Source organism: Heloderma suspectum, chromosome 2, assembly GCF_057233095.1.
Source record: "Heloderma suspectum isolate Gila_16-S chromosome 2, 16-S_ref, whole genome shotgun sequence".
NCBI lineage: Eukaryota > Metazoa > Chordata > Lepidosauria > Squamata > Helodermatidae > Heloderma > Heloderma suspectum.
In genome coordinates this window covers 236,067,178-236,094,149 of record NC_139459.1, presented here as the reverse complement: position 1 = coordinate 236,094,149, position 26,972 = coordinate 236,067,178, and the positions used below count along the sequence as shown (strand labels likewise).

Sequence of the window (26,972 nt, the reverse complement as noted above, 5' to 3'; positions counted from 1 at the left end):
ATCTTAAGGAGCACTTCCAGCAGCACCAGACAGGCCGCTTAACAAGATCAGCCTCGGATGGCCTTCTCTCTGTCCCATCAGCCAGGACAGCTAGACTGGTGGGGACAAGGGAGAGGGCCTTTTCTGTGGTGGCCCCCACTCTGTGGAACTCCCTCCCTAGGGAACTGCGCCATGCCCCCTCTTTAATGAGCTTCCGTCGTGCATTAAAAACGTGGTTGTTCAGGCAGGCATTTGGGGTGGGTTAGGGTATTTTAGAAAATGTTTTTATTGTAGAATTTTATTGTTTTAAACTGTTTTATTGTATGTTGTACATCGCCCAGAGTGGCTGGGTGACCAGCCAGATGGGCGATTAATAAATTTAATAATAATAGTAATAATAATGATGATGATGATGATGATGATAATGTTAAAAATAAATAGGGGACAAAACAGAAGCTGAGGGACCCCATAGCCCAATGGCAAAGGGGCCTATGAGGAAAAATTCCCCAGCAGCACTTTGTGGTTGTGTTCAGCTGGGTAGGATCAAAACCACTTCAAAGCAGCACCCCCAAGTCCTATATTTGCCAAATGGCCCAGGATGATACTAAGGTCAATGGCACTGAATACCACTGGGAGGTCCAACTGGGATGCTCCCCCTGTCTAGCTCCCAGCATATGTCATCCACCAATGCAACCAAGGCTGTTTCTGTCCCAAAACCAGGCCAGAACCTAGATTGGAAATGATTCAAATAATCAGCTTCATTCGAGAAAGCCTGGACTGGAGTCGCCACCACTTGTACTAGGAACACCTTGCACAAAAAAGGGAATATTGGAGACCAGATAATCATTATCGAGGATGGCGGGAACCAATGGAAAAGTCTATCCAACCCTCTGCTAGCCTCATAATGCTAATGTAGGTTCTGGAGTGGATAGATTTTCTAGGGAGAAAGCACATAGGAGGTTATGCTTAACCCTTCCTCTACCCACAGACTCTCTCCAGAAAATGTCCCCCAGTCATTTATGAAGGTTTTCCCCCAGCCCAGTTTCCCCCTGGGCGCAGGGGGAAGCAGCCTAGGAGAAGATTTGCTGGAGAGAATCAGCAGGTGCCGGACACATCTTCCAACTCGCTGCTGCTCTTTCACTGTAACTAGCCCCTGCTGCTACGTTGACAGATATAAGGCTGGGAACATGCTTTTGCCTAGATAAGATCTAGTTCTACCTACTGTATATTATTGCTCTAGAAAGTTATTGCAATCAATGTCACTTTTGAATCAAAACTTTCAAAATATTATTATCTACAGTTATTAGAGGTTCTATATGCCTGACAGCAGTGTCTAGTGCCATAAACTCACATCCTTGTACTCCATTTTATTTAAGCTGAAATAACTATCACTTCAAATTACTTTATTTAGGATGCAATCCTAGACATATTTACCTGGGAGTCAGTCCTACTGAACATAGTGACAGTTACTTCAGAGTAACCATACACAGCATAGCATTGTGACTCATTAGCCATGGATTATATTCCCAGTAATGCATGAAACAGGACGGAAATGCCACTCTTTTACCATCTCGACTGTAATAATCATGGATGGATACAGGATATAAAGGGAGTATGGCTCTATTTTGCTGGATTCAGGTTTTATTACAAAGTGCACAAGTCCCTGAAATAGTTAAATACACCACTGACTCTAGTGAAAACTAGCTTTGTCCCATTTAAGTTAGTGGGACTAAGGCTGTAGTTAATGCACTAATACACAGTTACCAGGAAGTAAGCCCCACTGAATTCAGTGGACGTACATCTGAGTAAGTATCTATAGGATCAAGTTGCATATCAAATTGCTTACCTACAAGTATAGTTGTTTGAAATGTTTATAAGTGGCAGCCTCATATCCTGACATTTGTATTACCATAACATCTCTGCCGTTATACTCTACTATGCTATTTGAATTTGTACTTGGCCTAGGACACCACTTTGTAAGGAGCAACAATTGTGCCAGAACAACCTGAATAATTAAACCCAAGCTTCAGCCTTGCCCTTTTAAGCAAACTAGCTAGAACATGAAGTGAATCAACAAGAGAACTTGTTCTAGCAGTCATCCTCCATAGGGCACATACATTACATGGACTGCGCCTTTCAGGTGCCAAGGATTCGATGCCGTCGGGTGATGTCTTCAAAACACTGAAGTATTTAACATGCACAATGACCACAGCTTCACAATTGCCCTTTCAACTAATCACTTAGCTCAGCAAGGCTTTCAATCCTGTGTCACACCCAAGTTTGTACTCATCAGTTCGGTTGATGGTCATTTTGAAGATGCATTGCAGTAGGTTCAGAAGACTGAAAGAAAAGATTCAAAGGAAAATTCAGCCAAGTACTCCCTACAGGGCAGTCAATCAGCAACACAGCTACTATTGATTTTCATTTGTCTCTGAAAGCCTAAATCAGCAACATATTGTATGGAAGAATCATAGCTGACTATTGCTTTTATATGCATCATCCCAATCCCCCATCCCTCTCCACTGCAGCTTGATAAGGGATTACGATCCCACATGCAAATATTTCTGCAGTCCCCACTAATATATATATATATATATATATATATATATATACACACACACACACACACACACACACACATACACAACTATAATATATATAATATATTCCATTTGCATTACAGATTTGAGACAGTTAGAAAACTTGAGAATATATTACATGGAGTTTTAGGTCAAAAATCAGAATCCAATAATTCAATCCCCTCTATACTTATCATTACAACTGTAACATGGTAAGAGAGAGAAAGGTGTTTCCTCCCTAAACATGGTCTAGAGACTAGATACCAACATCCTCACTCTAAGATTACTAACACTGATTATAAAATAAAGGTAGATTTCAACCCTGCTGGTTTTATGATTCTTTTGTAGAATCTACATAAGAAATAAATAGAAGCAGTATCTCCAGAAACCTCTCTTTATATAGAGCAGGGGTGGGGAACCTCTTTCAGTTCAAAGGCTAAATTTAATTTTGGAGAAGTTCTCAGGGGCCACATTGCAGTGGTGAGGAAAGGGTGGGCGGTAGGGATGGGGGAGAATTTCTCCCCGAAACTTCGGGGGGCCAAGTGCCAACGTAGTCGGCCCCCCGAAGTAGTTTCGGGGAGAAATTCTCCGCCCCCCGCCCCCCCCCCGGGATGGGACTTACCTTTCACGAATGTCCCTCCCGGCGGCGGGTCCCGGCGGCGGTTCGGCAGGTCTTCGACAGGGGCAGGGGCAGCAGCCGGTCTTTCGACCGGCTGCCGCCGCCGCCGCCATTCCAATAAAAGTAAAAAAAAAAAAACGCCCCCGTGATAGGCTACGTGACGATTAACGTAGCCTATCACGGCTAGATTTGCAAAGTCAGCTGTGATAGGCTACGTAAATCGTCACGTAGCCTATCACCGGTGACTTTAAAAAAACAAAAAAACAAAAGCGCGTACGGCTAATGGCGGCCCCCATAGGAAGCCGCCATTCGCATTCCTTATTTGGTCGCTGTAGTCTACGTAAAGATTACGTAGACTACAGCGAAAATAAGGGCAATGCTATTTGCGTTGCCCTTATTTTCGCCGTAGTCTACGTAAAGATTTACGTAGACTACAGCGACCAAATAAGGAACGCGAATGGCGGCTCCCTATGGGGGCCGCCATTTGCGTACGCGTTTTTTTTTTTTTAAAGTCACCCGTGATAGGCTACGTGACAATTAACGTAGCCTATCACGGCTGACTTTGCAGAACTAGCCATGATAGGCTACGTAAATCGTCACGTAGCCTATCACGGGGGCTTTTTTTTTACTTTTTATTTCGCGGCCGGGAGAGTTGAGGCACCTCCTCCCCGGCCTGAATTTCGGCCGGGCGAGGAGGGAAGCCTCCCCCCCCCCGGCCTGAACTTCGGGGGGAGCAGCGAAGCGCCTCCCCCCCACCGTGAAGCAAGCTGCGAGACCAGGTAAGTGACTTTCGTGCACCCCTAGTGGGCGGATGGTGCAAAAGCTGGAAAACCACCAAATGATCTGCAGTCAAGGGGAAGGGAGCATGGGCCGGAAAAGGTGAATTTCATCTTCCTCCCGTTCCTTGAGAGAGTGTATTCTCCTCTGTCAACCTGCCCGGTCACTGAAGTCATTGGAGGGCATGCTCCTGGTGGCTCCACATGGACCTATGGCCCAGTTGGAGTCCACCCAGAGTACAGCCTTCAGTGTGGTGGCCCCCTTTTTTGGAACTCCCTGCCTCTGGAGGTCAGGCAGGCGCCAACATTGTGTTGTTTTCAGCACTTGCTGAAGGCAACTTTATTACAAGAAGCCTTCCTTGATCCAGCCATGCTTTTTATTGGTATTCTGTTTTTTAAAAAATGTTTAATACTGTGTTTTTATTCTTTTTATCTTTTATTGTTCACTGATCTGGAATCTGTTTAGATGAGGAGCAGTATATAAATGTTGCAAATGAATAAATTCCTGCCTCAGAATTTCCTGGGCCATAGGGTCCCTGCCCCTTTATCCCCAAGCTTCACCTCATGTTCTTCATCCTATCCCATTAATAGTATTCTGCTCCTCCCATAGTTACTCTCTTTAGCAAATTTGCACAAATCTCCCCAAAAGTTTAAAGAATAAAGTTAAATTTGCGCAAATCTCCCCTAAGGTGAAAAACATTACATTAAATATGCATCAGCTCTACTCCACTAAAGTGCACATTTGTGGTCATTAACAGTGTAGTGGAGTAGGCTGCTGAGGTTGTGCTGCAAAGGCCCATGGGACACATGCCAGGTGGGTGGGAGGACAATAGGGGAACCTTGGCAAGCCACAGAGTGCCTGATCATCTGGTGGGAGTAACATGGGGTAGCAAACGAACAACCGACCCTCCATAGCTTATTTTCAGGGTGGCTTATTGTGACGCGCAAACCAGCCCCCGGTCTCCTCCCCCCATCCTTTCTTGAGCCTACTCACTTTCTACCCATCCTACTTCAAATACTTTTTCCCCATGCCTTTTGCCTCTTTGGTCTTTTGTCACACCACCTCCTAAATTCTCTTTCCACTCAGCTCCCCAGCTTTCAGCTCTACTTCTCTAAACTCCTGTCTCCCCACCCTGATGAAATGCAAACTGTGAGATTCATCCTCAGCAAAACTAACTTTCCTCTCAGAAATTGTGTTGTCAACATTCTGTTACTGACCCGCAGCAGTTAGATTATACTTGAAATTCCATGACATAATAATACCTCAGCCAAAGACTTCGCATGAAGCGCGGCCTGAAGACTAAAATATTCAGCTGTCTATTGAAGTGTTCATAAGCTTCTTAATATTGTTCACAATTCATGGCAGCAAATATAATTGGTGAAAAATAATGTACTTGTGTTTTTTCCAAAATTAATTCTTCTTTTCAGTGCTGGCTCAAGGGTTTTGAGGACTCTTGGACAAGCACGCTGCCATTTACAGTTTCACCCTCAGCGAGTCCCACCACCATTGTCACCAGCTCCTAATCCTCCTCAAGTTTTTCATCATTACTAACACTTGCTTGCTTGAAGGCAAACAGCCAGTGAGCAGGTAGGCAGTGGCATCTGCTGCTTCTCCTTCTCACCACCACCATTGTCTGCACCAGATTGAGAGGCATGTGACAAAGCAGATTGCAATGATGAAGAGGAAGAGGAATTCCAAGGGGCTTTTTTCAGTGGGCCATTATGGGGTGTGGGCCCTTGCAGGTGCCCAGCCATGCTACCTTTGATGCTGGCCCTGCTTCTTTTGTCCCTAATTCTGCATGCACAGAGGCAATTCCTTCAACAGAAAGAAAAGAAAAATCCTTCCCCATCAATCTCTGAATCTAGATTGTGACTAGGGATGTACGAAAATGACTTACCTTTCACGGATTATGTTGATGGTGGGGGGGAGGCGTTCCATCCCTCCCCCAGAATCCTGGCCTGGGGGGAAGGCGCTCCGTTCCTCCCCCCGGAATCCTCGAACGGCCGGCTGTGCTCCGTGGCAGATCTGCGGAGCAGCCAGCCAGGCCCGGCCCGGCCAGGCCAGAGCCATCCGCAGCCGGATTTTCAGCCACGGAGGGCTCTGGGTAGATTTAAAAAAAAAAAACCACGTACGCAAATGGTGGCGGCTATGGCCGCCGCCATTTGCGTTCCTTCTTTTTGGCCGTCTTAATCTACGTAAATATTTACGTAGACTATGACGGCAAAAATCAAGGGGAACGCAAATAGCGTAGCGGGTGCTATTTGCGTCCCTTTTTCATTCACCGTTTTAGGTGAATTACATAACGTAGGCTAAAACGACGAATCAAAAGGGGACGCAAATAGCGCCCGCTACGCTATTTGTGTTCCCCTTGATTTTCGCCGTCATAGTCTACGTAAATATTTATGTAGATTAAGACGGCCAAAAAGAAGGAACGCAAATGGCGGTGGCCATAGCCGCCGCCATTTGTGTATGTGGGGTTTTTTTTTGTTTTTACCTACCCAACCATGATAGGCTATGTAAAGATTTACATAGCCTATCACGTCTTTTTTTTTAAACCTAGCCATGATAGGCTACGTAAATCTTTACGTAGCCTATCACGTCTTTTTTTTTTTTTTACACAAGCCTGAAAGTGGTGGCGGCGGCAGCCGGTCAGAAGACTGGCCACCGCCGCCGCCGAAGCCACCGCCGGAGCCGCCGCCGCCTGGAAGATCCGCCCCAGGTGAGTCTCGTCCCGGGGGGGGGGATCCGCAGGGGGGCAGCAGGCCGTTCCGCCACGGAGTTTGGGGGGCCGAATGCACTGGCATTTGGCCTCACCGAGATCCATGGTGGAATTCTCTGACATCCCTAATTGTGACTGTGCTAATTTGCAAAGTGGTAAATCCAAGTGTGATTACCAGAAGAGTGTGTTTGCATTAGATAAACTACGAAATACATGGCATTCGTCCAATGTTATGTATGAATGACAGAGAGGCCACGTACTGATACATCCCATCTAAATTAATTACAAATTGATCTTATGGAGAAGAGGATGTCTGTCCACTTACAATAATGATTTTAATAGTTTGATTTTGTAAATTATAAACCCCACTATCCTTGCTTCTGCAATTAAACTTCTACCCCCTTTTCAATAGTAAACACACATTTCTCCAGGGCTGAGACCCTGACTGACACAACCTGCAACGTACTGTGGTCTAAATACTGCCATTTAGTTTCTCTTTAGATGTCGTGTTTTTTGAACTTGTCGTTTTGCCCCAGATAAATTACACCAGAGGTAACACTAAATGGGATTCTTAATGCAATAAGCCAAGCAGGCCTTAAATGGGATTCTGCTACTGTATCTGAGGGCCACGGGGACCACTTTTTGGTGGCAATCACCACTGTAGCGTCACATAAGGATTGAAATTATTTCACTGAAGTAGATTTTCAGATTTAGAATTTATACCTCATTTCAGCCAAATATATAACTATTATTATTACTATTACTATTACCATTATTATTTTAATTGCCAGATTTTCTGCTCCATGTGAACTGGAGCAGAAATGCAAAACCAAGACCTAGTAGAATGAAGGGCTCACTCAGAAAAAATCTGAATGCTTCAAAATGCTTATACTATCTGGTATGAAGTGTCAAAGTGCCATCAGCGTGTTCTAGGCAACCATAGTCCATCTGAGCATTCAAGACAACAAACTTTTCTATCTAGCCCATCTGGTCAGATTGGCTGATGATTCATAACGCGATCCACAAAAGTATTCCACTGGTATATTCTCCCTTAATTTCTTAACACCCTGATCCTAAACACATTGGCTTGAATCTGAAGATAAATTAACTTAGGGCACAATCCTATTCAGATAGGCGGCCGCCTCCAAACTCAGAGGCGACTGCCTATCCAGTGCAGGGCAGGAGAAGCACGGAGGGGATCATTCCTTCTGTGCTTCTCCTGCCCTGCTTTTTTGGCTAGATGGCCAATTGCGGCTGTCTAGCCACGGGAGGACGGAATGGGGGAGGAGGCTGCTGTACAACACACTGGATGTGTCATACAAGCGTTTGTGCCTTCCTCACCCCAGATCGTCCCCAGCCACGCTCCTTTTCGGCCACTCCATGCTCCTCTTGCAAGCACGGAGGTTGGGGCTGTTCTGCGTTGCCTGCAAGGCAGCGCATAAGTGGGGGGAGGTTGGTTCTCCGGGAACCGACCTTGGAGTGCGACCTTGGAGGTCGGTTTCCTGAAAACCAGATATCCTATGGCCGTCACCCCACCCCCCCAAGGGCAGCAAACAGGAGGAGATGGGGTCTGATGAGCATGACCTACTAGACACCAGACACAGGTGCAGAGCAAAGAGAGAGAAGGCAGGGGCGGAACTCAGATGGTCTACCTGATTGGCTTTGCGTGAAGAGCTGCACTTGGAGGCCTCACGAGAAGAGAGGGAACTCCCCCCTTAAGTTCGGCTAGCAAGACCCCCTCCTTCTTCAAACACCGGGCAACTCTCTCGGTAGCTTCGTTTTGAATCCCCTGAAGGCACTCCTTTGTCACTGAGAATTTGCATCTGTATGACCCTGTGAAGTAATGGATTAAAAACTGTAGACAGAAGCCTCTCATCTGTGTATGTTTGGGCTTAGAAGTAAAGTGGGGGCTAAAGGAATCCTAACAGGCGGTCGCCTCCAAGTTCGGAGGTGGCCACCGGCCTATCTCAATCGGATTGTGCCCTTAGGTAATTAAAGTTTGCTTAATTCAGAGGTGGGCAACTTGTGTCCCTGCAGATGTTTTGGCCTACAATTCCCATAAACTCTCCCACTGGTTATGCTGGCTAGGTCTGATGGGAGTTGTAGATGAAAACATCTAGAGGGCCACAAGTTGGCCACCCCTGGATTGACTGACTGATTAACTAACAATATTAATGAACGACTTACTTTAAAAGGAAGTTCTAAGCAATGTACAAAATACAGTATAAGATCATAATTAAATACTATATTTTATTACTATAAACAGAAGATAACATTACCTTCCTGGGAATGTTTGTTGGAAAAGATATGTTTGCAGTGGGTGCTGAAAATCCAGAAGGGTTGGTGCTTGCCTATTTTGTAGTGGTAGGGAGTTCCAGAGAGTGGGTGCCACAACACTAAAGGCCCTATTCTGAGCCACAATGGACTGGATCTCCAAAATCTTGTCCGCTACTGGGAGGATATTTCTTGAGGAGCACAGCAACCAAACAGGCAAGTAGAGGATCAGGCAAACTCTTAAGTATCCTGGTCCTGAGTTATTCAGGGCTTTGTAAACATGCATCACAACCTTAAACCTGGTCTAGTGGCATACAGTGCAGTGCAATGTTTGGATCTAAGCCATATTCTCTAAGTCAGCACTATGTGCATGAAACCTTCCATGAGCAAGCTTGTCCAGTCACTTCATTGTAGGAGGCAGATCTATGCACACACAGATTTTCATGCAGAGATTTCTTCATTCATCAAAATAAATAAAAAATCCATTTTGGTCATGGAAGATCCCTGTACCCATGATGTCCATAATGTTCAGATATCAACTATATCTCTTCATTAAAAAAAAACCTTGAGTAATTGGTGCTATAGTGGTAAATTAAATATTGGCTCAAACAGACACGGGGTGCTTCCAGACAAGACTTTTCTTGTGCCCTGCCCCATTCACAGAATTTTACAGGGAGTCCGTTTGTAACCCTCCTGTGTTTTCTTATGGCTTCTTTGGTCTTTTTTCTTAGCACAGAAAATCAGTTAAGGAAGGAAAGACGAAATAGCTGCACAATGCCTTTTGATTAGTAGTGCCAGGAGCCGACCATCTGGAAACACCCTCATCGTGCTACAGAATATTACTACTCACTTCCATAGTGTCTTTTGAAAGGTAAACCACCCAGTATACTAGGTTGAATCCTGCAAATGCCACTGGAAAGAGGATCCTGGAGTACTGGTCTATTTTACTCGTGCATCCAATTGGTGGCGGCGGCATCGGCAGTGGTGCTGGTGGTAGTGAAGGAACAGATGTTGGTTGGCCTTGAGATGCACTATCGGACAATATGCTTGCTTTGGGAGACTGATCTGTTTGAGATGTCATAGAGTTCATTCGCTTCTTCAGGTTGCAATTGGAGTCAGAATGCTGCAAGGAGAAAATATAGTTACTGCACAGTTACAGGAAACTAAGCTCTGAAGTTTTATTCACGGTGTTTCCCGTGAATAAGGGAAATTTATTTAAGAATATTATTTTTTAGTTTTCCAGCTCTTCCTCTTTTTATCATTTTTCTCACTGTTCTTCTGCAGCATGCTCTAAAATTAACATGGAACAAACAAGCTCAGAAACACCAAAAGTCATTGTCACCAACCCCATGTCTGTGCATCTCATCCCTCTCATCTCCATGGTTCGTTGGCAGATTATATTTGGTGGAATACTTTGACATGAAATGATATGAGAGAACAGTGTTTATGTAAAAAGGCAGAGCGCATAATTGTTTTTTTTAAGATCAGATTGAAAAAGAAAGTGAACCAGAAGAAAAATGTACAGAAAAATGTAGAACATCACACAGAAAAACAATACAGACCATACTTCAATTTAGTTATCCTTAGTGTTTGACATTTTCCTCTAATAAACTGTAATTTCCAGGGACAAATTCTAGCCTCAAGTATTACACGCACTTAAAAATTGAACTCTGTGAAATTGTCTCCATTTGCTTTCTCCTCTCCTACAACTTGGCTTTGTTTTACACAGGTGAAGCTAGCAAGATAGCCTGCAAGAGTTATGACAATAGTTTTGTGTAAATACATTCAAGAATCAATTCCTGGTGCGTATCTCCCTGCGATTGTGCAGGCCTCTGAGTGAATGTCTGAAAGTGAGACTTGAAGTTGAGCAGATTTGGGAGTGGATGAAATATGGTTATGGATGAAAGCAAAGAAGTGAAGCTTTTGATTCAAAAGTGAAGCTGTTGATTCACACCTGGTTCTGAGTACTGTAGGATCTTGATGTTTTCACCCTACACATTGCAATATATGAGCAACTAGGAATTCTTCTGAAATTCTCTCCACCTGAATCTCTCTCCAGATTTTGGAGCACCAAATTATCGGGTCTTGTTTCTGAAGTGGAACCAGTACACTTCTCTCTTGTCCCATTATTGTTGGGTTCCCGACCCCCCAACCCTGAATTTTGTATAGAGCGCTGTGTATACGCAGTTTGCCACAAATTTCTTTTGCCCTTTCTCTATATTAATGATGCACACATCTGTATTATAAAACACTGCAAAAAAAGGAGTCTTGAGGCACTTGCACATATATGATTGCATCAATATTCTCTTTATGCTGTGATGCACTTATGGACTTGTAGGTATTGATGAAACATCACACACAAAAAAGCAATCTTGAAATGGTTCTATGACTGGTTCTATTAAGAGTCTTGTTGCATGATGTTTTAACAATGTGCCACACCACACAAAAAGAATCTTGCCTCCAAATTACATTGTTGTTGTTATTATTCAATATGTGCCTCCACATCAGCAACAGAAAGGGAAGGAGATGCAATGGGGCTGGAGGAACTGAAGCTGCAGCGTATGCTTTCATACTGGAATTAATTTTAGAAATTATTTTAATTAAACTCAGGAGCAGAATGCAGGAAAGAGCAAACCAATGGAACAATAAAGGAGAACAGATGAAATCTACTCATCCCTAAAAAACAATGTTAATGTCCACCATGATGCAAAAACTGCGCCAAACTAGGTGTTCCTTAGCAACTTATTTTCCCAGTTGTTTGAATACCAATCTGGCTTACATTGCCTAAGAACATAAACAGGCTTCTTGGAGAGATGTATCCCATCACATATGCTCCTAACTCTTGCCCATCTATATTAGTTAAACCATGCCAGGAGATATGGCTTTGTTTATTGGGGCAATGGTGATGCTGACAGTGCACTGTCCCCTAGCCATGCTGATGGGCTTGGTGGCACTTGTTGCACCCCACCCCTTGGGTGAGACAAAAGAGGGTTGAATGCAAAACTCATGTGCCGGGTGGAGCTGCGCAGTACAAAGCGCTGCTCCTCCTCTGTTAATGCCTCTTTTACCCTTCACCTTGGCAACCTGCCCACCTACACAGTGTATAGTTTGGGTTTGTTTTTGATTGGTTGCTGGGTTTGGAACCATGTAGGAATTTTTTTACCAGACTGGTCCAGATTGGCCAAGCGGCTGGCAAGGATTGTTGTTGTTGTTTTCCCTACACTACACCGGCCTGCTGCTCCCTATTCTGTCCTGGGCACCCACCTTCAAATACACACACTCGAACCCAGCAGACTGTGGGATAGGGCACCTGGTCAGGGGGATCGAATCCCGATAGACCACTGCCATTCCACCTCCCCACCCCAAGGTCTTGCCTGCTGCTGGACAGAGAACCCTGGAGGGCATTGCTGAAAGAGGTTACCCCCAGCTTCATCCAACCAGGTCTCTGTAATTCAGGCCAGGTTGGTGTGCTCATCCAGGATCAAGTCCTGGATAGCAGTTGTTTTACCATTCACTGACCTGGCATTCAGCAGCAGCAGTTTCAACCCAGAGGGTCTGTTGCCAGGGCCATCCAGGTTATTTGAGTTGGGGATGGGGTGATTTAGGGACAGTCCCTATCGTTATACACTCTGCCTTTAGAGTGTGACTGTCTCCCCCTTCCATATCTTCCTCTGCCCTGTAGAACCATAACGGTCGTTCCCTGGCTCCCAACACTTCCCCCCTTCTTTAAAAACACATCTCTAGTGCAGGCAGTCCTGCAAGCCACACTGAGGCAGAGTCCCCCTCCCTCCTTTCAAGCAGGGGAAATATCAAGCAGAATATCACCATCTTTGAGAGGAATGGTTGACCAAAAAAAAAAACCCGTTAAAAAAAACACCACCCTCTTCAGACCAAAATGTTTTCATTCTTGAACAAGTTGCCTAGATTTTCCCAGTATTTTAGCATTTGAGCTTCCTAGTCCTTTAGCTCTGGTGTTTTAAATCTGTACTTTAAATCTCTGCTTTGCTGCTAGGTTTTATTCTGGTTGTACTGTTATATTGTGGTTTTAAGCTTTCATATTTTATATTGTTTCACGTTTTGCACCTTGTGGTTTTAATTTTTGTGAACTGCCCAGAGAGCTTCGGCTATTGGGTGGTATAGAAATGAAATGAATGAATGAATAAATAAAATGGATGCATGATGACTTGTTCATTGCCAGGCCTTCTTGGACTGAGCTGATATTATTACATCAGCTTTCAGGTCAAGACATGGGACCAGGACCACTTCAGCGAGGGCCTTGGTTGCTTATCTTTGCCTACAGTTTGACAGAGATGATCATCTGATGAAGTGGACTCTAGCCCACAGATACTTATGATGCTGTAATAAATTTGTTTGGATTTAAGATGCCGCAAGACTCTTTGTTGTTTTCACTGGGAAGGGTAATTTAATCTGTGGCATCACACAGGGATAATATTTCAAATTCTCAGCAAGATTTTAAGAGCCCACTTTGGATAGACTGAAGATTACAGTGGAAACAAAACACATACACAAACAGTACACTTTAGGAGCTTTTAAAGCTGCCTTATATGAGTCAGATAAGTGGATGCAGCTGGCCCAGTACTGTCTACTCTGATTGGCAGTGGCTGTCCCCAGGGTCTCAAGCAGTGGTATCTCCTGCTCCCTCAGATCCTGGGGAACTGAACCTGGGGTTTTCAGCAGCAAGCAAGGGATTCCCGACACTGTTCTTGCTGTCAAAGCGCAGAGTGGTGAAAGCAGAGCGGAGAAGCTGCGGGAAGAATGACTCACTTAACCCTTCCCCACACATGGCTTTTCCTCTGCAACACCTCCAACTAGCTCCTTTGCTGCAGCTGACTAGCCAGCTTATCTCAGAAACCTGATAAGCCTCCTGTCTTCTCTCTCTTTCCACTGCACCAGCTGTGGTATAGGCACAAGGTGGGTGAACCTGTCAAGCACAGTTGCAAACCTATCAAGCAGAGGTGCAAAACTTTCCCCTGGGGGGAAAGAATCCATTAAACATGCTAATTGCGTTAAATGCAAACAAACATTTCAAGTACATGAATTCATTTAAAGGTATGCGAAAGTTTAAACTGAGACTGAAAAGAACGAAACAAAAGGCACAATGCACCTATCTGGATGACAAAATAGGGGTGCATTGTGGGACAGATCTCTTGTGTTCCTTAGCAACAAAGCACATCTCTATAGGGGCATCTGCCTCCTATTTTGGATGCCCAAACAACTCATGTGAGGCACTCAGTGCTCCCTTTCACCATGTGATGGCATTTCCTATCATGGTCTCTTCACCACATGGAGGCCCCAGTCATCGATGGAGAATGGGGGAAAGCTGGAATATGATGGGATTATCACCAAGTGGTTAGGTGACTGGCTCAGTCTTCTCCCAAAAGAGGGTCTATGACCCCCCTGGCAAAGGCGCAGTACAGGCTGAAGGGGCAGGATTGCAGCTTGAGATCAATAGGCATATGGTCAAGGAACACCTAATTACTTGGAATGAGTTCAAATCTCCAGGGCCAGATGAACTGCATCCTAGAGTCATAAAGGAACTGGCAGAAGAACTCTCAGAACCGCTGTCTATTCTCTTTGAGAAATCAGGGAGGACGGGGAAGTGCCAGATGACTGGAGGAGGGCTAATGTTGTCCCTATCTTCAAAAAGGGTAAAAAGGAGGAACCTGGGAACTACAGAACAGTCAGTCGGACATCAATCCCTGGGAAAATTCTGGAGCAGATGATAAAGCAATCCATCTGGAAGCACCTTGAAAACAATGCAGTGATTACTCGAAGCCAACATGGATTTGTCAAAAACAATTCCTGCCAGACGAATCTGATCTCTTTTTTTGATCAAGTAACCTCCCTTGTGGACCGTGGGAATGCTGTAGACATCATATACCTCAACTTCAGCAAAGCTGTCGACAAAGTGCCCCATGATATCCTGATGAGCAAACTAGCTCAAAGTGGGCTAGATGAAACAACAATCCAGTGGATCCACAGCTGGCTACAGCATCGGACTCAAAGAGTGCTTATCAATGGGACCTTCTCAAACTGGGAAGAAGTAACGAGTGGGGTACCGCAGGGCTCAGTCCTGGGCCCAGTGCTCTTCAACATTTGTATTAATGACTTGGAGGAGGAGGTGCAGGGAATGTTGATCAAATTTGCAGATGACACAAAATTGGGTGGGATAGCTAATACTTTGGAAGACAGAAACAAAATTCAAAGTGATCTGGATAGACTGGAGTGCTGGGCAGAAAACAACAGAATGACATTTAATAGGGAGAAATGCCAAGTTCTGCACCTAGGAAAAAGAAACCAAATGCACAGTTACAAGATGGGGGATACGTGGCTCAACAACACTACAAGCGAGAAGGATCTTGGAATTGTTGTCGATCACAAGCTGAATATGAGCCGACAATGTGATGTGGCTGCAAAAAAGGCAAATGCTATTTTGGTCTGCATTAATAGAAGCATAGCTTCCAAATCCTGGGAAGTACTAGTTCCCCTCTACTCAGCACTGGTTAGGCCTCATCTGGAGTACCGTGTCCAGTTCTGGGCACCACACTTGAAGAAGGATGCAGACAAACTGGAGAGGATTCAGAGGAGGGCAACAAAGATGATCAGGGGACTGGAAACCAAGCCCTATGAAGAGAGACTGAAAGAACTGGGCATGTTTAGCCTTGAGAAGAGAAGACTGAGGGGAGATATGATAGCGCTCTTCAAGTACTTGAAAGGTTGTCACAGACAGGAAGGCCAGGATCTCTTCTTGATCATCCCAGAGTGCAGGACACAGAATCATGGGCTCAAGTTCCAGGAAGCCAGATTCCGGCTGAACATCAGGAAAAACTTCCTGACTGTTAGAGCAATACGACAATGGAACCAATTACCTGGGGAGGTGGTGGGCTCTCCCACACTAGAGGCGTTCAAGACGAGGCTGGACAGCCATCTGTCAGGGATGCTCTGACTTGGATTCCTGCATTGAGCAGGGGGTTGGACTCGATGGCCTCATAGGCCCCTTCCAACCCTACTATTCTATGATTCTATGATTATCTGGTTACTTGAATGGCCCTGGGAGAATTCTGCAAAGATTATGAAGCTCATCGCTGCTGCTGTTGTGGTTGGCAAGATAGAGGCAGACTCTGGTCTTAGATTACATCTCAGCCACAGCTTAACATTTACCATCAATCAGTAATTCATCTGAGATCAATGAACATGGGGAGGGGATGCCCATTTCCATTCTCCTCTCCTCCGCTCGATAGGGATGTGCGAGGAATCTGCTCTGACAAATTCTTTTTATACAGAATCATTCAATCAGCATCCCCTGGAAACAGACACAGACCCAACATATTTTGCATCCAAAACTCCGTACATATGCGGACTTGCAATGCATTCCCCAGACCAAAAAGAACATGTCCGATAAAATGTACACTTGAATGTATACATTTTGAAAATGCACATAAACACAATTTAGTCAATGGGTGAACACATACAAAAATGCACACTTTTTAACAAAATGCATCCCAAAGTCCGTACAGATTTATGTTTGCAAAACAACAACAACAACAATAACCCCTGCACCAAAAAACTGGCACGGGAATGGCAGACATCCACAGAACCAGACAAGGCATATCTATCTATAGCTAACACCTGAGAAACTGGTCTGGCTATCCATGCCACTATTGTCCCTCAGCCACCCTGCACAAACTTGTGTCTTCTCCCTGAGATGAAGCCCGGGGATTGGGCACACAGTTTAAGAGCAGGTCCCTTCTCCATCAGTTGCTCCAAATATTACAGATATGTAACTTCACCATTACAGATGTGTAACTTCACCATCTATGGGCCTTAGTCCCCACCTTGCTCCCACCCATGCCTTCACTGCTCTCCCTGTGAATTTCCATGAACTGCGAACTATGTACATACTGCTACTGAGATAATACTCAAGTAAGGTGAAAAACATGCCCATACCCAGCCAGTTAGAATGGCTTGAAAAAATTCCTCCCCAGGCCCCCAACAGAGCAACCAGCTGCAGTAACTCTGATAAAGAGGGTGGGTGGGTTGCATTGCCTAGCCAAAAAGAAGCTGATCAGCATAAGGCAAAGGCTTATATAGGCCTTGCCTCAAGTCTCAACCCAAAGAGCTTGCATGGCTAGGAGATCATAGTTCTTGCACAAATTCCCTCGCTGATCTTACAATGGCTTTGCGTTCCCAACCTATTGTGAGAGTACCTTCATAGTCTACAATGCCTGGGAAGCTTCCCAGCACTACAAGCCCTGGCCACCCTCCAGGGGGCCGGGAGGATGGCACTGCCTCCTCCATCCCCTACAGCCCTCCCCCTTACTGCAGACACTGCTGCAGGGGGTTAGGGAGAGAGCTGTTCCTGCAGATTTTGTGATATCAGTGATACAGTTAGACCAACATAAGGTTTTGTCCTAGTACATGACAAATGCCAGAAACAACTTAAGGCATGTGCTTTGTGTTGCCACTCCACTTAGTTACAGATATGCACCTGATTAAATGTTTTTCAGGGCTAGAGAGAGCCAGTGTGGTGTAGTGGTTAGAGTGTTGGACTGGGAGCCAGGAGAACTGGGTTCTAGTCCCCACTCGGTCATGGAAGCTCACTGGGTGACTTTGGGCCAGTCACAGACTCTCAGCCCAACCTACCTCACAGGGTTCTTATTGTGAGGACAAAACGGAGAAGAGGAAAATCATGTATGCCACCTTGAATTCCTTAAGGAAAATAAAGGTGGGATATATATATATATATATATATATATATATGTGTGTGTGTGTGTGTGTGTGTGTGTGTGTGTGTGAGAATGAAGAGGAGCCTGTTGTCAAATGGTCCATCTACTATTGCATTTTTTGTTATAATGCTTATAACCAAAGCATTATAACCAAATAATGCTTATAATTTGGTTATTATAATGCTTATAATTTGGTTATAATTATAAGATGATGCATGTCTTGCGCGCGCGCTCTCTCTCTCTCTCACACACACACACACACACTAAGCCTTCACACTTTTGAAAGAGTAAATAGGACTTCTGTCTACAGGGATGGGATCTACCTAGGACACATTGTCTGAATAGGGCTAAGGAAGTAGCAGTTGCCCCACAGACCAGATCAACAGAATAAATGGAGGGATACAGAATCTTTATATCCTTGCTCTGCTGAGACACACATACATTCAAGTAAGCTGCGGGAAGGGTTTGGAAGTTCCCATTTTCCTAGCAACTTGCAGCACCTCCTAACAGAGGCCTTCTTCACCTTAGAGAAACAAAGATTTAAAGAAAACACAATGTTTAGGTACACGCACTGGACCCGCAGCGATGGGGCAATTGTGTGTTTTCCCATTAAATGTGATTTTTAGAAGGGGAAGATCTTATGGTGACCTACTTTTTCTGCAGACCAAACTAACTAATCTGTTCCCTGCCCCCTCCACTCCCCCCACTCTGAAATGTCCATTTCTTGGATCGTTATCCCACTGCCACTCACATTAAGCCAAATAACTGACAAGGAAAATGCTCTGCAGATCGTTCTAAAGGCTACACATATAGAAGATGGGGCTCTGCCTATCAGGAACACAGATGTCTGATTTTCTCTTTTTCTTCTTACACAGCAAGCAAAAGACGGATTTAAAGGGGAGATCATCCACAGATGTGTCACGGAGGCAGAAACAGGGTGATCCATGTCCACTTGCACTAATCAAATCATCATCATAATCCTGCTCTATAAACCGAGTTTTAGAGCCACCACTTTCACTCACAGTCACTATCAGGTTTTTCTTGGGGTGGCTAGCTTTACTAAAGCAATGAAAGTGTCATGGCCTTCAACGCTTTGACCATTTTGTTATTAGAACCCTTGTCCCTTCACCACATGAATAGTTACACCCATGCTGATTACACCATGATGTCACACAGACAGGCCCAGGATATCAACACACTTCCAGCCTTTGGGGGTGTTTTCTTCCAGTTCTGCCTATAGTTATTGTGGAGTGGGTTTAAAAATGGCACGGTAAGTAGGAAAGCTTCAGCTCCAAGCAGCTCTTTCACCTTCTAGCACAACCAGAATTGGTATCACCTTTAATTCCAAATTGAATTTTCCTCATTCCTGTCATAAAACCTGGCAGGCTATGAAGAGACACCAGGAAACAGTAGAAAATACCTATTGCTGGCATACTCCAATGCACACCAATTACTGGCCCACGACAAAGCCCATGGGTATATAATTAAGGTGCTTGCTGGAAAATAGTGGGTTGTGAGAAAGACAAATCAAAGGGCTGATAAAGCACTTGCTTTGGGTCTATACCATATATGCAAGGCAATGAGCCTCATGGTCTGAACAGCGTGTACAGTTTTCCTCAGTTTGGTGCAGGGAATCCATGTGTGGCCTGCTTTCTACACTTGGAGCTATCCAGAATTGCTGCAGCTGGCACTGAGAAAAAATACCACAAAATATAGTTTCCCAAACAAGCTGACTGACCTGAACAGTCAACAGCTGATACTTATGCTATGTTCAATCCGCAATGCGAAGTAGCCATTATTCCCATTATGAATCCTACAATTACTATCCCCTTCACGTCCTGGTAGTTCTAGAATTCAGGCTTTAGGGGTGGGGAAGCTGCCTGTGCCCACAGTCAGGTAGTTTAGGTATTAGAGCATGTGGCGACCTCCCAGCTCCAGGGGTTCCTGGATGAAACGGATTATCTTGATCCATTTCAATCTGGTTTCAGGCCTGGCTATGGGATGGAGACAGCTTTGGTCACCTTGGTGGATGACCTACACCGGGAACTGGACAGGGGGAGTGTGTCCCTGTTAGTTCTGCTGGACTGCTCAGCGGCATTCAGTACCATCGACTTTGGTATTCTTCTGGGATGCCTCGCTCGGATGGGACTTGGGGGTACTGTTTTACAGTGGCTCCATTCCTTCCTAGCGGGGCGAACTCAGAAGGTGGTGTTGGGGGATGCCTCTTTGACTCCATGGCTGTTAGCTTGCAGGGTCCCTCAGGGTTCTGTTTTGTCCCCCATGCTATTTAATATCTACATGAAACTGCTGGGAGAGGTTGTCTGGAGTTTTGGAGTTTGGTGCCACCAATATGCTGATGACGCCCAGCTCTACTACTCCTTCCCACCAGATTCCAAGGAAGCTGTTTTATTATTATTATTATTATTAAATTTATTAATCGCCCATCTGGCTGATCACCCAGCCACTCTGGGCGATGTACAACATACAATAAAAACAGTTTAAAACAATAAAATTCTACAATAAAAACATTTTCTAAAATACCCTAACCCACCCCAAACGCCTGCCTGAACAACAGCGTTTTTAATGCACGACGGAAGCTCATTAAAGAGGGGGCATGACGGAGTTCCCTAGGGAGGGAGTTCCACAGAGTGGGGGCCACCACAGAAAAGGCCCTCTCCCTCGTCCCCACCAGTCTAGCTGTCCTGGCTGATGGGACAGAGAGAAGGCCATCCGAGGCTGATCTTGTTAAGCGGCCTGTCTGGTGCTGCTGGAGGCGCTCCTTAAGATAGGCTGGGCCGGAACCATATAGGGTTTTAAAGGTCAAAACCAACACCTTGAATTTGGCCCGGAAAACAACTGGTAACCAGTGCAACTCCTTCAGCACTGGAGTGATGTGATCTCGCCGGCGGCTGCCTTTAATCAGGCGAGCCGCCGCGTTCTGTACCAGCTGCAGTTTCCTAACCGTCTTCAAGGGTAACCCCACATAGAGCGCATTACAGTAGTCTAAACGAGAGGAGACCAGGGCATGTACTACCGATGGGAGCAGATGGTCGGGAAGGAAGGGGCGCAGCCGCCGTATCAGATGGAGTTGATACAGCACTGTCCAGCTCACAGCTGACACCTGAGCCTCCATGGACAGCTGGGAGTCCAAAATGACCCCCAGGCTGCGGACCTGGTCTTTCAAGGGCAGCCGTACCCCATTCAACACCAGGTCAACATCCCCCAGCCTCCTCTTGTCTCCCACCAAAAGTACCTCGGTCTTGTCAGGGTTCAGCTTCAGCCTATTTCTCCCCATCCAGCCACTCACCGTGTCCAGACATTTGGACAGGGATTCTACGGCCAACCTTGGTGAAGATTTAAACGAGAGGTAGAGCTGCGTGTCATCCGCATATTGATGACACTGCACCCCAAACCTCCTGTTGATAGCCCCCAGTGGCTTCACATAGATATTAAATAGCATCGGGGAGAGGATGGAACCCTGTGGCACCCCACAAGTGGCCACGGGTCCGAAACCTCCTTTCCCAGTGCTACCCTCTGGTACCTGCTGGAGAGGAAGGACCGGAACCACCACAATACAGTGTCCCCAATGCCCAACCCCTCCAGGCGGTCCAGGAGGATACCGTGGTCAACGGTATCGAAAGCCGCTGAGAGGTTGAGGAGAACAAGGAAGGAGCATTCACCCCTATCCAGAGCCCTCCTCATATCATCAACCAAGGCGACCAAGGCCGTTTCTGTCCCATGCCCAGGCCTGAAGCCCGACTGAAATGGGTCTAGATAATCAGTTTCTTCCAAGTGTGCCTTCAACTGCACCGCCACCACCCGCTCAATCACCTTGCCCAAAAATGGCAGATTTGAGACTGGGCGAAAGTTGTTCAAAACTTGAGGATCCAAGGAGGGCTTCTTTAAGAGCGGTCTTATCACTGCCTCCTTGAGGGCTGATGGCATCACTCCCTCCTCAAGGGAGGCGTTCACCACCGCCTTGATCCCCTCACCCAGTCTCCATTATGCAGCTCATAATGAGCCAAGATGGGCAAGGATCAAGTAAGCAGGTGGTCGGCCGTACCGATGAAAGCACCTTGTCCACTTCATCAGGAGGAAGAAGCTGGAACCGATCCCACAAAACCGGTTTGCCACAGGCCGCCTCTTGCTCACTAACTGTATCCACAGCGTGCAGAGTAACACACCTAATCTGATCAATTTTATCTGCAAAGTGCCTTGCCAAGGCCTCACAGGAGGCCTTAGAATGCTCCAGTGGTTCCGGAGCCACAGGACCGACCAGGCTCCAGACCACTTGGAACAGCCTCCTGGGACAGCACTCTGCAGATGCGATGGAGGCAGCATAATATTCCTTTTTTGCTGCCTTCACCGCCACGTGATAGGCTGAAGATACAGCTCTAGCCCGTGTCTGATCGTCTTTGGAGCGAGACTTCCGCCACCGGCGCTCTAGCCGTCTCACCTCCTGTTTCAGAGCTCGTAACCGCGGATTGAACCATGGTGCAGTCCGAGCCCTGTTCAGGGGGAGAGGGCGTTTCGGAGCCACCTGATCTAATGCCCCAGTGATTGCAGCATTCCAGCCACCCACCAGGGTCTTGACCGAGTGGCCATTAGCATGCCCCAGAGAATCCCCAAGCGCGTTCAGGAATCCATTTGGATCCATAAGACGCCTGGGGCGGACCATTTTAATGGGTCCTCCACCCCTGCGGAGGGGTTGTGGAACCGAGAAGTCCAACATCACCAGATAGTGATCTGACCATGACAAGGGGGTGGTGGATATACCCCCGACTTCCAGATCACTCCCCGCTTCTCCAGAAACAAACACAAGGTCTAGTGCATGACCGGCTACATGGGTGGGCCCAGTTAGAATATGGTGCAGCTCCCAGGAGGCCATGGTCTCCATGAAGTCCCGAGGTGCTCCTGTAAGGATGGCCTCCGAATGTACGTTGAAGTCCCCCAACACCAGTAAGTTAGGGGACTGCACACGCACATCAGAGACCACCTCAAGCACCTCGGCCAGGGAGTCAGTCGTGCAGCGGGGTGGACGGTACACGAGCAGAATCCCCAGACTGCCCTTCGGGCCCAACCTCCAGTACATGCACTCAGCAACCTTGGTCTCCCGGAGAGGGGGTCTGGTGAAGACCAAGGACTCTCGGTAGATAACAGCCACTCCCCCTCCCCGATCCCCAGCCCTCGGCTGCTGTGCATACGAAAATCCAGCTGGACACATGGCTGCAAGGGTTGGAGGAGCAGCCTCGGCCAGCCAGGTCTCCGTAATACATGCCAGGTCTGCACCCTCATCCAGGATCATGTCATGGATGAGGGAGGTTTTCTGGGTAACAGACCTGGCATTGCAGAGCAGCAAACGAAGGCCAGAAGATGGGGTCACGCCTCCCCCAGCCATCCTTTGGCTCTGGACAGGCCCGGAGCAGGGGACAGATACTACACATCTCTCCCTTGTTCCCCTTACCTGGCATGGCCTGCCCCTAGCGCTCCGCCAGCGCCTGCCGCCCAGCCTCGGTATCTTCTGGCCCCCAACACTCTCCCCACTGCCTCCATCAGGTGGACACATGCCCCCTCGCTCCCGCCTATCAGGCAGGCTACCCACCCCTAAAACCACAACAAAATCCCCCAAGAAAAAGAAAACACGCACACAAAAAACAATTAAAAATCCCCTTAAAAATAATGCCAGGCCGGAGTCCACAGGGAAGGCCAGGTGGTGGTGGTGGTGGTGGCGGCAGCAGCAGCAGCAGCCGCTGCCGCAGGCCCAGCAGCAGCAGGCGCGCCTCTTCCCCGGTGATGGTGGTGGCTTCTCCTGCAGGCCCTGGCTCTCCCAGGCCACCTCAGCCAGCCAGCTTATGTAGCCCCTCCAGGGAGGGCAGGTGGAGCAGCACAGCTGGCTCGGTACCTGGGGGCCTGGTCCTTCAGGGACTGGCAGTCTGCCAGGCAGAAGTCTCCAGGGAAGGCCTGGTGGTGGTGGCAGCGGCGGCGGCAGCAGCAGCAGCAGCAGGCCCAGCAGCAGCAGGCCCGCCTCTTCCCTGGTGGTGGTGGTGGCCTCTCCTGCAGGCCCTGGCTCTGTCCTTAACCAGTGTTTGGCATCAGTAATGGACTGGATGAGGGAGAACAAATTGAAACTTAATCCAGACAAGACAGAGGTGCTCCTGGTCAGTCAAAAGGCATATCAAAGAATAGGGATTCAGCCTGTGTTGGATGGGGTTCTCAGGTTTGCAGTTTGGGGGTGCTCCTGGATTCAGCCCTAAGCCGGGATGCTCAGGTTTCAGTGGTGGCCAGGAGTGCTTTTGCACAGTTAAAACTAGTGTGCCAACTGTGTCTGTTCCTGGAGATGTCTCTGGCCATGGGGCTGCCTATGAAGAATGTTCGGAAACTGCAGTTGGTTCAAAGAGCTGCTGCCAGACTGCTGACTGGGGCTGGTTACAGGGAGCACACAACTCCCTTGTTAAAACAGCTTCACTGGCTTCCAGTCTGTTTCCAGGCACAATTCAAAGTGCTGGTTATGACCAATAAAGCCCTATACGGCTCCGGTCCAGGTTATCTGAAAGACCGTATCCTCCCTTATGAACCTGCCTGTGTTCTGAGATCTTCTGGGGAGGCCCTTCTCTCAGTCCCACACTGTCACTGGCACGTTTGGTGGGAACCCGGGAGAAGGCCTTCTCGGTGGCTGCCCCACAGCTGTGGAACACCCTTCCCAGGGAGGCTAGGATGGCTCCCTCCTTGATGCATTTCCAGAGGCAGACTAAAACATTCTTGTTCCAGCAGGCCTTTGGGACATAGTTGGCCCCAAAAGCGTACATATTTTTACAAAAGTATGACACAGGATCTTTGTTGCTTTTTCATTATGTTAGCAGGGTGAAGATGCTTTGGGTTTAAACTACCCTGGTGCCTTCCAAACGTTTTTGACTACAGTCCTCATCCTATCTGACCATTGACTATGCTGGTTGAGGCTGATGGGAGTTGTAGTCCAGAATATCTGGAGGACACCAGGTTTGGGAACACTGGTTTAAACCAACATAGTTCCATTGAAATCAATGGAACTGGATGTGTTTAAATATAAGTTGAAGTGGGCTGTAGATAAGGTCAAAATGAAGAGAACAGACAGTAAAAAAGCTGATGAAAATGCATTGCTTACTTTTAAGCAAAGACATCATAATGTTCTGCTGTTCTCTTCAGCCTGTATATGTGTGCTTGTGCCTCTGCTTTTGCTTAGGGTATCTGGTAAGCCAGGGGAGAGCCTTCATTTTATATAAAGCTGTTAATGGTCTTGGCCAGCCTTTCCCAAACTAGCACCCTCCAGATGTTTTGAGACTACAACTCCCATAAGCCCCAGCTAGCTTAGCCAGTGAAGAGAAATGATGGAAGTTGTAGTCCTAAGCATCTGGAAAGCGCCAAGTTGGGGAAGGCTGGTCTATGCCTTCCTCCTTCTTGGCAATCTTGATAGTTTCCTCCTTGTACACTACAGGCCTGTTGCCTCACCACTCAAGTTCAAGAAGACAGTTGAGAAATTAATGACTTCAGATGAGGTGTTAATGGCCCTTATTCTATGAAAAGCGCTGGAACTGCTTGAGATACAGATGGCTGCTTTAGGGCTAATTTATGAGTTACCATTATGGCATAGCCAAGGCTTCCACCAGGTTGGGTGGGTGCCATGCTGCACCTGTAACATCTATACAGAAGATCCACATAGAATGGACAGAGCATATTAGAGATCTTGCAGGGCCAGTTGTACTGGCATGAGAAATAGCCACATTCTCTTCCCATTACACATGTACCCATTCATTTCTGTAACATGTGAAGTGGCCCTCATTTTCATCAGTAGCAAACTGGTTGGCTTCTGGAAATTTGATAAAGTTGGTGGATTAGTATTGTTTGCAGCTGCTTATTGTTCTTAACTTTCATTTCTATGAGATGTTATATTTGTTCATAATCTGCTGTTACTTTCCCTGAGTGTGAATACATTTGTTAGATTTATCTGAGTGCAATGTGGGCTCAAGGCCTTAAAATAGTTACTATACTGTATTGCATTCTGCTGACACTTCCATCTATTTGTTTAATTTGTATTATTTATTCACACTGTGCTTTAAAGAGACAATTTATACCTACCATCATATACTTTTGTGGAATATTTTCAAGGTGCTTCCATAGTAAAATATCTCCAAATTGCCATGGCTTTGTGCTATGACTATTTAATTGTGCTATCAGCACAGCTTGTAGTCAGGCAATACCATAAAATGACTACCTTTCTATGTTCCTAGATTATCATAAAACCTTAAATCAACAAATATATATTTAGCGTCATTTCTACTTTCCTTACATCTTTGGAATTATGTACCCTTGTGGCAACTACAGCAAAGTAAAAAGAAATCAATTACAATAACATCAAATTGACAGTCAGGAAATGGACCTTTCTTATTTCCTTTAATGTATTAGGTTCGGGATGTAGGTGTTTGCTGCTGTAACGTCATTGCGGGAAAATCAGATTATTGCCTAAACTCGATATCCATGCACAAAATTAAACAAGCAGATACATCAGCAGAAGAGGTTTTAGGCATAATTGCCATAGATTGCCAATAGGGCTCCTATTAGGATTCTTGCAGCCACTCTTAAAGGTATTTTTAAAATATGATGGGGCTGCCACCTCTTAAACTATTTTACTAGTTTACAGCAAGCACAGCTCCTTCACCCCAGAGACAGGAGGAACAGTGGCAAGCCTAGGTACACCAAACTTCCTATTGTATGCTAATTGCAAAGCCACCTGTACCAAGAATAAACCATGCTGGCATGAAGAGATCCTGCACCTATTCACACAATCACAGGGGGAGCGGGGGTAGTGGAACCATGCTATGGGGAGGGGTAAAGGAACCATGACAAGTGTTCCCCCCAGTCCAGCACCCACCATGGTGGGAATGAGGTCACGCCAGCAGCTCCAACCACCACTTGGCCATCACGGCCACAAAGATCGGCCACATGGGCTAGAGCATTGCTGGCACGTCAGGCCTCTCTAGGCAGCTGTCTCTATGATCACCCAGATTTATCAATGGAGAGCCTGACAGATGACATAGTAAGCCACCCTGCGGCCTGTAACCCACTCTGCAGATCATGAGTTCCAAGGGTGGGTACTTTACCAATCATAAGCAGGAAAAGCACCCCCCACATGACACTCTAACTCCTCACGGGTCACTCCCGAACATGACCCATGGGGGGTTAAGCGTGTCATCTGAACCCAGCCTCTGTCTAATGACCAAAATACATGGACATCTATTTACATA

General features: G+C 46.4%; 1 protein-coding gene across 2 annotated transcripts in view; it reads right to left on the bottom strand.

Moving 5' to 3' along the window:
• Nucleotides 1–1,352: 1,352 nt before the first annotated feature.
• Nucleotides 1,353–26,972, bottom strand: part of GABRA6 (gamma-aminobutyric acid type A receptor subunit alpha6) — a 57,732-nt gene continuing 32,112 nt past the window's right edge. Inside the window, exons 9-10 of one of the 2 annotated variants that reach the window (XM_084832390.1) lie at nt 9,798–10,070; nt 1,353–2,319 (exon numbers count right to left, since the gene is read on the bottom strand). In XM_084832390.1, coding sequence (XP_084688516.1) covers nt 2,269–2,319; nt 9,798–10,070 — 324 coding nt within the window. In that variant the 3' untranslated portion in view covers nt 1,353–2,268. The remainder of the gene's footprint in view (nt 2,320–9,797; nt 10,071–26,972) is intronic. The other variant, XM_084832392.1, reaches the window with a different exon arrangement.